The 12,086-nt window shown below is 44.9% G+C and overlaps 1 protein-coding gene across 12 annotated transcripts in view; it reads left to right on the forward strand.

The window, feature by feature from the left end:
* EIF4G3 (eukaryotic translation initiation factor 4 gamma 3) overlaps positions 1-3,999 on the forward strand; it is a 139,372-nt gene extending 135,373 nt beyond the window's left edge. For all 12 annotated transcript variants that reach the window (XR_011730423.1, XM_071767275.1, XM_071767276.1 and 9 more), the window contains 3 exons: positions 412-493; positions 1,832-1,978; positions 2,791-3,999. Coding sequence is in view for 11 of the 12 variants with exons in the window: in XM_071767275.1 (XP_071623376.1) it covers positions 412-493; positions 1,832-1,978; positions 2,791-2,972 (411 nt within the window). In the remaining variant the exon portion in view is untranslated. The remainder of the gene's footprint in view (positions 1-411; positions 494-1,831; positions 1,979-2,790) is intronic.
* The last annotated feature ends 8,087 nt before the right edge of the window (positions 4,000-12,086 follow it).

A 12,086-nucleotide genomic window follows, 5' to 3' on the forward strand; every position in this document is an offset into this window, starting at 1 on the left:
AGCCATTCTCCGAATTTCTTCTACAAAGCAAACAAATCTCCACCCAAGGACCATGCTGTAAAATGTATTGTAAAAGCCTAAAACTCTTAGAAAATGCTTAAGAGCATTGTAAAAGCCAAGTAACACTGGCTTGGGTTGTTTCTGGAGACAAGTGACTACTTGTGGGAGTAGTTAAAGGAGGAGTTAAGTGGTGTATTGATTGCATGAGAGCTGTTGTTCCATGTTGACATACCTGAGATACTTTCTCAAAGTGACTGGGGAAACTGGAGTTTGCAGAGGGGTGAACTGGGCTTGTGCTGCAGCAGCTTTTGCTGAATTTGAACTTGCTCCTAAATTCAGGGGTGGTGCTTGAGAGCAGTTACTCTCACACAGCTGAGTGTTTTTAACTGGTCCATTTACTCTTGATTTCAGGCTAATCTAGATGAAAGCCAAATGAGTTCACCTACATTCCTTAGAGCTTTAATGACAGCAGTTTGTAAAGCAGCTATTATAGGTGAGTAATTTGCAGTATAAACATCACACAAACCAATTGTGCAAAGAATTATATTTTTCAGGTTTATATTCCTTTTCCCTCCCCTTGAGGCTGTTTTTTTAATCACACGTTGAGACTTTAGCACCATATTGAATTTTAGTGCTGGAGAGCTGTCTGCTTCTCCTGTGACAGCCAGGTGCTTGGGTGGTCGTGGTGCTTTTGAGGCCCTGCCATGTCCCAGTGACCTTGCTTGAAGATGATAATGCATTAGACATTATTAAGATAATTTGCATTTCTACTCCTGTGTCAGCAATATGTGTGGGCACCCTGTGATCGCGGGGTGCCACATGGGCTACAGGAGAGAAGCCAGCCTGCACCTCTGTCTTGTTCATAGTTTTATGTCCAAAGTTGCAATTTTGGAAAGATACTTGATGGGGATTGTTTGAAAGTACAGCAGCCAACTGGAAGCAGAGGGAAGGGTGGGAACCTCAGACCCTCCAGGGGGCTTGAATAAAGCACAGCAGCCAGAAACATCTGGTCAGTTCATTTTGTTTTCTTTAACTTCACTGTTGGCATCTGGGGAGGCAAAAAATTGTGTTTGTGAAGCACCCGGTTCTGCTCTGAGCTGTAAGAGTCACGCTCAGTGGAGAGAAAAGTCTGATCTTCATCTTGTTGGGAGGGGAAAGGCAGCCCGGCTCCTTTTCTTCTCCGTGAGAACAGAACCTTCTGATGCCACCTAGTGTTGGTGGGGAAATCACACAGAGTTTGGTTGCAAATGTTGAAGGGTTTCCTGATGTGTATCAGGAACATCTGATTTACATTTTGACCTTGTCTCTAATTGAGGGGCTTTTCCTTTTGTTTTCAAAATTTCATGTAATTGTGCTGCACAGGCTACTTAAAAGCTGCTAAATAGTTTTATCATCCTGCTGATGGACTTCTAGTGGGTATTTTTTATATATTTCTGATTTTCTGTGTCGTGCGCAGCTCGTGATTCTGTTCCTGTCATAGGATTTTTAGAAAAAGAATATACATCATTTCCTAAAACACTACAGAATTGAAATTTTAGCCCTAGCCATCATACCCACTTTGGACATCCAGTTGTTTGTGGAAACACTACAAAGTAAGGTGGTAATTCTGTGTCTGTCAGCAGGCTGGGTTAGGGCCAGGGTTGCTGCAGATACTGGTTGAGTTTGGAGAACTGGAGGAACCAAGACTTCCAGGGAAAGGCACGGCTTCCTGTTGTTTCTTGTCTTTTCTCTCCAAAATCTGCAATTTCTATTTGAGTAAATAAAGGGGATAGAAGGTGTGCCCCAGCTGCCATGTGCCAAAACTGACCATATTTTCTCCTCTTCCCCCCAGTGGACTCTTCCAGCTTCCGTGTGGACACTGCTGTTATCAAACAGCGAGTGCCCATCTTGCTCAAGTACCTGGACTCAGACACGGAGAAGGAACTACAAGCACTTTATGCACTACAAGCATCAATAGTAAAACTTGATCAGCCTCCTCGTAAGTGTTGCATCTGCACCAGGGATTTGAATTCCTGACAGTGTAAGGAAAGGTTGTTTCAGTGAGGAGAGGATGTGCTTTTACCTTTTTGTGTGTGACAGAGGAGAGCAAACAGGGTGTAGTGATTTCTGCTTGTCCAGATTCTGACTTACAGAGGTCACCAAATGCTTGAGGCTGGCTCTTCTCTTGTAGAAGGAAGGAGAAAACTTTCTTGATAAAGAGGAAAGAAAAGAGCAGTAAAAAATAATCTGCCCCACAGGTGTCAGGGGACTTGGAGGGAATAAAGTGAGTTGGGCAGTTTGTGGGTGTTGTCTCAGAGACACTGTAGGTGACTGTTGTTAGAAAAGAGACAAGGGAGTTACCAAAGAAATGGGGGTTCCTGGGGAGTCTGCAGGATGGAGTGTCCAAAACCACCAAACTTGATCCTCCTTACCTTTAAGGTGCTGGTTATGCTGAGCTGTGAAAACTCAGGTGTTGGAGAGGAGCTCCAGCAGGTTGTGTGTCCCAGTGAGAGGAGGACAGGCTGCCCTGGGTTCTGTGCCAGTCCATTCCTAGGTGTTCCCACAAGCTGCTCTCCCTTTCCTGCTGAGCACACGTTATCCAGCAGCACCGAGGGGACCCGTTTTCCCTCTCAGCTGTGTGCAGCCAGCCAGGAAGCAATAACTCAGTAGCAGACCCCTCCTTTCACTCCTGTCTGCATCTCTTGCATTAAAGGTCACGTTAATCCCCTTATCCGTGGCCGCGTCTTTGTCTGCCGAGGGGAGCAGCACAGGGCTGACAGCTGCTCTCTCCTGTTGTTCCATTCTTTGCAGATTTGTTGCGGATGTTTTTTGATTGCCTGTATGATGAGGAGGTAATATCAGAGGATGCCTTCTACAAGTGGGAAAGCAGCAAGGACCCAGCGGAGCAGAACGGGAAAGGAGTAGCGCTGAAATCTGTCACCGCGTTCTTCACGTGGCTACGGGAGGCGGAAGAGGAGTCGGAGGATAATTAAAACTTAAAAATGCAGAGATAGAGGAAAAAAAAAAAAAAGGAAAAAAAAAAGAGAAAAAACTTAAAAAAAAAACCAAACAAAAAACGATTAAAAACGATTTAAGTATTTTTTTAAAAGTTTCACGTCTTCGCCAATCACAGTGCAGCAAGGCCAATTCTCGCTCAGACCCCCCCTTTCCCCACACATGCACGAGTGGGAGAGGTAAAAATAGATAAACACAAAGGTGATCACAGAGGAAAAAAGGTACTTGAAAAGAAAAAAAAAGTAAACTTCAAACCTGAGGGCGGGAGCACTAAACCAAAATACATGTATTATTTATAGAAAATATTTTCTGTTTTAATCTTTTTTTTTTTTTCTTTTCTTTTTAAACAAGGACTTCTTACAAAAACACAAAGCAAAATGAATCTGTTTAGCAAAACAAAAAAAAAAGTTGAAAACTTCTAATTTATTATTTTAAGGACTGCAAATGCCAGTGTAATTTTTTAATTTGCAGTTTCTGTATACAAATTGTATAATAGAACAAAAGCAGAGAAATAAAATTCCCTCCCCTTCATATGCACCTCAGTTTTGTTTCCAAGCATGATAAGTAGACAAAACTTTCATGGGGGTTGGGGTAAGCTAGATGAGGAAGAGATCAATTTTTTTTTTTTAAATTGTCATCAGATTTTTCTGCCTGCCTCTCAGCTTGCTTCAGAAATTTAAAAAAAAGAAAATAGTAATCAAAACGTACATAACCTTGGAACAGAAGGAAATGAATTTGAGAAAACCGCTGTGGACCAGAGTGCTCCGAAAATAACTCGTTCAAAACAGTGCTACCCTGGGGAAAAAAAAGTACTAGTGATACTTTCAGAACCTTTAGAGCAACTTTAAGGCTTGTAAATACATAGAACAAATATTTAAAAAAAAAAAAAAAAAAAAAAAAAAAAAGGAAAAAAAAAAGAAATTGACTCAATACTATTTCTTTTCACTTTCAAAATATAAAGAACAAAATAAAGACAAACATTGCAAGTTTAAAAAAGAAAGTAAAGCGACTTCTCCTTTGACAGCTGCTGAATGTGTGCACCTCCTCTGAGGTGCTGGCTCCCTTGCGTAGATCCCCAGTTCCAAACTGTGTACATATAGTGTGTGTATGTATGTGTGTCTACCAAAAAAAGGGGTGAGAGCAATTGTTTTAAAAAAAAAAAAGAAAAAAAGAAAAAAAATAATAAGGGGGGGGTTGCTGCTTGGGAGACTATTTCTATTTCTGCAGAGAACTTAACAGCAGGCGAGCAGCTGGCTGGGCTGCTGTACCGTGGGGGTGCGTTCGGTTCCCTGCGTGTTGCTGGGGCAGTTGGTGCCTGATCCCAGCTCTGTTCTTCCAGCGTGCTGCCGTGGTGTCTCTCATGTGACTTGGAGCAGTGGCATCATCCTGAAGACTTGGGACCCTGGTAGGTGACAGCTGCTCCAGACGGGACAGCCCTTCGCTCGTCACCCTGCAGCCATCGCTCTTCGCAGCTGCTCGTCGCCTTCCTGTGCCCAAAGGACCCAGAGACCCAGGGGGGTGAAAAGGAAAGAGCCCTGCAGGAGGCAAAAGGTGGAACAAGCACTTCAGTGTTCTTCCCACCCCGTGAGGGTGTCTGAGGGCTGCACGAAGCCCCAGTACAGATCAACAGTGATTGCTTTGCAGCACAGTTGTGTTTCCCAGGTGCCCAAAGGGACCTCGACCGTGCCCCGACGCCATGCAGTCCTCCAGACTGAGCTGCTGCTGAGTGCATCAAGTCTCCTGTGTGTCTCTCTTCAACAACCAAAGATGACCTGCTGGCTCTCACTGTGAAGAGGCATCTACCATCATACAGTCTGCAAAGTTTGTCAAAACCCTAAAAATGTCATTTGTGAACTGTGGTCTCTGGACCACAAGGAACCCGGGGAGCGTTTGCTGGTGGGCTGTGGAGCAGTAGCTGCTCACATGATGCTGTCTTTCCAGCTGCTAAGTCACTTATTTTTTTAAAAAACAAAACAAAAAAACAAAACAAAAAAAAACACAGGAAAAACAAACAAACAAAAAAAGCTACAACTACATTAAATACTTTCCTAGTCTTACTTTTCCATGTAAACAACCGCTGTACGTGCATAAGGATGTTGTATGATCACCACGGGGAAGGGAGGAGGGTGCCTGGTTGTGGCTGGAGGGGAGGTGTCCATGAGACACTTTCCCTGTTAACATGTTCCACACTATGAAACCAAGCTGGAGAATCCATGGCCTAAAACACTAGAGCATTGTTTTTTTGGTTTGGGTTTTGGTTTTTTTGGTTTTTTTTTTAGTAACAATAAAACACTTTTCTCTGATGTTTTGTTAAAAAAAACAAAAAAATCTCACCCTTAAAATATGCAAATGTATGTATGTGCTTGTACAACACCCACAAGTCCTTGTCCAGAGGGCACTCTTGAGATCTCTGAAGGACTCCTCTGCATGGAAACCCCCTCAGTGGGTCTCAAGGTGTTTAACCTCTGCAGAAGGATCTGTGGGTCCTCTGCTCACTAAAGTAATTTTCCAGCCAGAACATGAGAGGGTATGTGATGGTTTGTAGCAGTTTGGTAGTTAAACAGCTGTGAGTTTGTATGTAAAAGAGGCCAAATATTTGCTAAATCAGTGTGGGGAGCTGATGAATGTCCTCTTTGACAGGAACTTATCTGACCCTGCTGGGAGTGTGATGGTGCTGGAAGGACTGTGATTTATTTATTGATTGTCTTCAAGCAGAAAGGCAGAAACTGCTGCAGAGCCTTGTGAATCAGAGTGTGGCAGGGCAAGGAAATTTGTTTGGGGAGCTTGAAGCTTTCACCTGAAAGAGTTGGGGAAAAAAAATGGGAATAGTGTGTGGGCAGAGAGATGGGAAAGTGTCTCCCCTCCTTTTTAGAGCCTTTTAACGTTAAATGTTCCAGGGGGGTGAGAACTTCCCCAACATTGTCCTGCAAATCCCAGAAAGGGAAATTTCAGAGATTTTAAGGTCTGGGGTGTTTTTTCAGAACTGCCCAAAGGCTGTGAAAAGGTGGGTTTGCAGCATGGAATGCTGTGAGCAGCACAAGACCTTGAGGTCTCCAACTGGGTGTGTGTTCTCTTGAGGTTCAGAATCCTACAGATGTCCCCACAAGGAGTGTCCCTGACACCAGTCTGAGGTCAAAACTGCTTCCTCTGCTCCCCTCATGCAGTTTGCCACATGCTGCTTGCTTACCTGCACCCCTCCCAAGGTCTGGTTGTTTTCCTGTCACGTTGTACATCAGCACAGGTTTGCAGATAGTTGGGGGTCCTCAGGATGTGGCCTGTTGTCCTGGAAGTCTCTTTTTGAAGGGTGATTAAATGAGAAAAACTGAGATACAATGAAACAGAAAAGGGGATAATTAATTAAAAGAGGTTCCCATGGGAATGTGGTTTGTAAGAGCTTCATTTTCCATAAGAAAGAAGAGGTAAGCTGTGGTTACTCCTACCTGACATCAGAACAAAGCCTCAGCAGGAAGGACAGCAGATTTCCCCCAAGAATACTAAAGGTTTGGGTGTGTTAGGTTCTTTTTCTTCCCAGATTTGGTCCTGTAAGGCCTTTAAAAGACATCTCCTGGACAGGCTCAGGGGGACATTAGAAGCCATTTCTACTGCAGTCCTTGTCCTGAGGCTGTGTGGGCTATTAAAGACAGAGGCAAGGAGGAGCAGGGGCATCACTCACACCCCTGTTTTTTCTTACTGCTCAAAATGTCCTCAAACCTGAAGAAGTCAAATGGAAAATTTCCAGCCCAGGTGTCTGCCTAAAGCTGGCTTCTTTCTAGGAAACTTTTCAGGACTGGATCAGCTATTTCTGTGAAGGAGGTCAGGGAACACACCCATACCAGAAGTTTGCACTCTTTGTTAACGTGCAGGTTTTAACCTTATTTTTTCAGGAAGCTTTGACCTGCTTTACAGAGTCAGTCTGGCAGGGAGAGCTTGGCCTTTCTGCTCCTTGGAAAACCTTGGTTCCTGCTGCTCCCTGATCTCAGGCCAACAGAGCAGCATCTCCAGCCAAGCAGCCTCAGCCTGAGGGTGAGCTCGTTGCACGCTGCTTTCTTTTAATAAGGTTCCAAGACAGAGGCTCACACGGGATGCTGCACGCGGATGGAAACTCCAAGCAATGTGGCCTGGGGGTGAAGTTCAAGTTGCAACTTGCGTGGGATGGAACATGGGCATGAGGAGGCTTCAGCCCAGAGGGTCCTGCTTGGCTGCCCACCTCCCAGCCTGGCTTTCTGGATGGATAACCTGTAGCAGGAAAGCCACAGGGCAAGCAAAGGCAGCAACACTGATGAGCCCCCAGGCCTGCCAGCAGTGACTAAATCCCTCCCAATACTTGAGGAAGTTGAACTCAAAGTTTTTTACCCTTCTGGTTTTCTAGGTGCTCCACTTGCCATCTCCAGGTATCCATCATGGAACTGTGGTCTGCTGAAGTAACTCCTGCTTATTTAAATCCTGGATGCCTGACCATGATTTATGGAGAGTTTTGGTCACGAAGCACCAGTTCCTCGTTTCCAGCTGCGAAATTGAACTGAAACAGGGACAGAAATAAACCCAGCTCCTGCTCCATTCAGTGCTTTCCAAAGGGGAATTTGTCCAAGGGCACAGCTGTACTCCCAGCTGCAGGAATGGTTTTGCTGTGGTTGCAAATAGGAAAGGGGAGAGGAGGCTTAAGGATGCTTAATTGATGCTTTAAGTTAGAAAATGTTTGTATTACTGAATGGGCAGAGAGCAATGTAAAGCTTGGCTCTTGCACACTTGTTTGTTCTGGTGCAGGCCCTGGTGCAAGGTTTCACAGCAGATGTCACAACAGAGTTGTACTGAGCATTAATGACTGTGGAGCAGAGCACTGTTAGAGGAGTTTTATCACAGTGCTGCATAAAATGGCTGGAAGGGAGCTGAAACATCTCAGCATTTTGTACCTGGTACCCTCGAGTCCCACCCATGGAAAGAAGATCTCCCATTTTAGTGTTGCAGAATAAGCTGTTCTACAATAACACCTGGTGCAAATTCTCCATGCCACTGAAGATGGTCTGAAGTGACTTACCTGCCAGTCCTGGCCACCTCCTCTGTGTGTGGAAGTCTGCTGGGGAACCACATGCTGCACCCAAAGCCTCTGGTCTGGAGAGGGAGGAGCAGGCACTCAGCCTCCTCAGTGCTCTGCAGGGCTGAAGTGAAGAGAATTCTGCATGAATTTGTGGTGGTGTGTGCAGGATGCAGCTCTGTTGCCCTGCTGGGGCTGTTTTGGTACACTGTGATTATGAAATGTGAGGAATTTTGTGTCTTATCTACAAAACAGGGGAGTTTTATCCATCCAAGGAGACACATCTCATTCTTCTGGGCTCCTCCAGCATCACAAAGTGGAGATTTTGAGCAGTTGTGGCTGAGAGATCTCAACAAAACTTCCCACAGAGTGACAGGACAGCCAGCACTGAGCTGACTCTATGCTTCAAGCAAGAGCCATCAGCCAAAATGCTTTCATTTTGACCCAAAAGTTTTGTGTCTTCCCAGTTTGCTGGCGTGGCAGTGCTCCCTTTGGGATACAGGACCAGCATGGAGGCCAAGTCCAGCCAGGCTGCTGAAGGTGTCACAGGTGCTGCTGATGGCAAGGGGGGGGTACAGTGCACATGCAGCAGTCAAAAATGAGTCAAAAAATGCACCAGGAGGTGCATTTCCACTTGCCTGCTTTGGGTAAAATCACCACTATAAAGCTAAAAGTGCTGGAGAAAAAGAAATCACAACTTCTGGCTGCTGGTCTGCCAGTGGTGAAGCCTCTGTCTCAAATCTCAAATCTCTGTATCTCAAATCTCTGGATTTGTCTCTAGAAAAGCAGCAGTCAGTCCACAAGTTTCAGGCTCCAAATTTCCAGTGGCAAATATGTTGCTATCACAGATACAAAGTAGAGTTTGTCCCGGAGGAGAGCAAACTTACGTTTATTTAAACATATTTTTTGCTTGTTAGGAATTGATGTAAAAAGGGGTTGAGGGGTTTGAAAGTGCACTGAGCAACAGAATACACCTTGGAATGAAGAATGAAGAGGTTAACTGATGTCTGGAAAGCCACAAAATGGCAGAGAATATGCATTTTTGAGTTGAAAATAGAAGTTGAAGCATTTTTGCACAGAATTGCAAGAAATACAGGGCTGACACTGAAAAGAGTAAGAAAAAATTGGGAGATAATTTTTTTTTCTGGTGGCCATTAGAGGTGTCTTTGGTAAAGCAAACCAGCAACAAAGCAGAAATGTGTGGTTAAAAGATGTTACCTGAAAGTTTGTATTTCTGCTGGAGATGTAAAGGGGAAAAATCCAGAAGTAAAAAGCAGCTCAAGAATTGTGTGTGGGACTGGGATGGGTGGCACCACTGTGTAACAGGTAAGTCCTTCACCTACTGCTTTGGTGTCCTACAAAGGGGCTTGTTTCATTCTGGATGAGCAAAAGGCTCCTCTAAGTTTGTGTGTAGCTCTTAAAACTACAACTGGAAAGTAATTTGGGATGTGAGAGTGGCACGTTAATTAAAGGGTGTGATTCTTTGATGGTTATGGGATCACAACCCCCACTCCTTGGGCAAATCCACTGAAAAAAAATAAAATAAAATCAAGCTGCAAAGAGCAGTGGTTGTCCCGTCACAGGCAGACACACAACCAGCTGAGCAAGAGTTTGGATGCAGAAGAGGAGGAAAGTTCCTCAAACCAAAATAACCTGCCTTGGATACACGTTCAGGGAGAACCAGATTGAAAGGTAAGAAGCTTCTCAGGGAATATTTAGGTTGTTTTCTCAAAGCACAAGGAGCTGAAAAAGCAGCAGCAGAATGTGAAGCTTTAGGGATGAAAGCAAAGCAACAGAAAGGGGGTTCCCAGCCTGCTGGTGATTAGACATGGGATGGGATGGAAAAAGGCTCAAATTCCCCCTGAGGGAGGAGCACTGGTGGACAAAAAGATATACAAACAGATCTGTTCTAAAACAGATGCAAAAGTTGAGGTAAAAATGGTAAAGGAAAAAAACTTACCAAAAACTTGTGGTGACAACACCAAGGGAGTAAATATAATCAGAGCTGAGGTCTGTGTAAGAAAATGAGTGGCAAAATGGAGAAAATATTAATTGGTGTAGGGTAAGGAAATTAACAAAAGGCTTGTGACCCCTTGGAATGGAGTTTCTGTGACCAGATGTATTTAAAAAAAAACACAACAGGTTTCATGTTTCAAACATGAACACGTGGCATTGCTCTGGATATGGGGTGGAAATGGTAGATGTCCTGACATGCAAATTTTATGGCTGTTCTTTGGGAACAGTAGCAGGATGGTCTGGCTTAAACTGCAAGCTGCATTGTATGGGCAGGGCCCAAAGCTGGAGGCAGAATCATAAAAAGCTCTTGAGCTGCCTGAAGATGTAGTAAAATTGAATTATTTTAAGTGGGAAAAAATCCACAAATCAGTGGGAATCCTACTAGGGCATGGCACTTGGAGGGCAGGAAAGGCTTGGAAAGTGCTTAGTGCTTGTTAGAGGTATTTTATGCTGATCATAGTGTTCTGCACAATCAGAGACTTTGACAGCAAGATTCCCTGATAAGGCATTTCCCTGTCCTGCCCTGGTCCTTCCTCCTGTGTGTCCTCTCTCAAAGGTGGCTCCTGTCACACAGGGTGTGCAGCACTGAGGGAACAGGGAGGGGGACACTGCTGATAGGAGCCTTCACCAAAAAACAAGGCAGAGGGAAGAGTGAGAGATGGGTTTTGGTGCAGCTGCCATCCTCAGGTGTTTTTGCAAGAGCCCACCGTGGTCGGGCAGGTGTGAGGCTGTTGTGGAATGTGCAGGGCTTGCATCTCCCCTCTGGGGTGGATTTGGAGATAAAAAATAAGAAAGAAGACTACAAAAGCTTTTCTCCTCTGCTTGCATCTCAGTGTAACTCTGTGGTTCAGCCAACACAGGTGCTGGGGTTTTGCACAAAGGTGTGGAAGTGAGCAAGGGGAGGGCACCTGGGGTGATTTCATCTTTTCCTTCTTGGTGTCCTACATGCCAGCAGTCAAGAACCACATTCTCTCTCACTCCCCTCTCCTTCACCTTCTAGTCCCTCCCCTCCTGCCAGAGAGGCACCACCAGGGGAGAAAGGCCAAAGAACACATTTTTCTGCAGCTGCATGGTGGTTGTTTTGCATTCACAAGCAAGACAAGAATGTTTAGCAAAGTGGAGCCATCTGGCTAAGGCACTTCCAGGGCTGTTCAGCACAGGAGACAAAGGATTGTACAATAGCAAAGCATCACTGAGAGAACCTGGAGTGGAGAAGAAGACACTGAGCAGGGCCAGGCCTTGGTCCCAACAGTTTGGCTCTGGAAGACGATGCTCTTGGGTATAGTACAGTTAAAGCAGCCACCTAAGGGGAAAAAAAGTTGGAAGAAGATGAGACAAAAAAAATTAGTAAGGACACCATTGCAGAAACAAGACACCTCTGTGCTGTTTTGAATGATGAAAATGCTTTTTAGAAGTACTCAGGGGCTTCCCTTCTGCAGGAGGTCTAAAAGGTACCACAGTGGTCTCGTGGCCTTTTGCCATCTTCAGGTTGTAAAAATGGAAATGGACTGAAGGGATTACGTGCAGAAAAAAAGGTAGGAAACTGCCTGGGCAAGAGACCACATTTGAAAGGTTGCGTGGCATTTGAGAGCTATACACAGGGACTGTGGTAATCTGGGGAGTAAAGAAGTGGGTACAGAGAATTGGGCTTACAGAAAGCACAGGAATGGCAGAAAAAATAAGAGTAGGTAAGGAAGGGAATTGAGGTATTATTGTACCTTAAACTCAAGCAAAGGGAAAGTAGGGGGGTCTGGGGGAAGAAAAAAACAACAAAGCAAACAAAAAAAAAACCCAACCCAGGCCTAGCTAAAAAGCAAACTTGGAGTGAAAGCATAGCAAGAGGCACACAGGAGATTATTACCTCTGTACAGACCTAAAATAACCGTGATGGTGAAAATACCAGAGTGGGTCCCACCCTGCGCTGATAATCCTCACCTGGGGCAGCTGAGGCACAGGGAAGGTGCTGCAAACAGAGCCAAGTGAAGGAAGCGCAGAAAGGGGCATCCTTCCCGCAAGTGACAACTTGTTTGTGTGTTTTGAGAGA

This window comes from Heliangelus exortis, chromosome 23 (assembly GCF_036169615.1).
Source record: "Heliangelus exortis chromosome 23, bHelExo1.hap1, whole genome shotgun sequence".
Lineage (NCBI taxonomy): Eukaryota > Metazoa > Chordata > Aves > Apodiformes > Trochilidae > Heliangelus > Heliangelus exortis.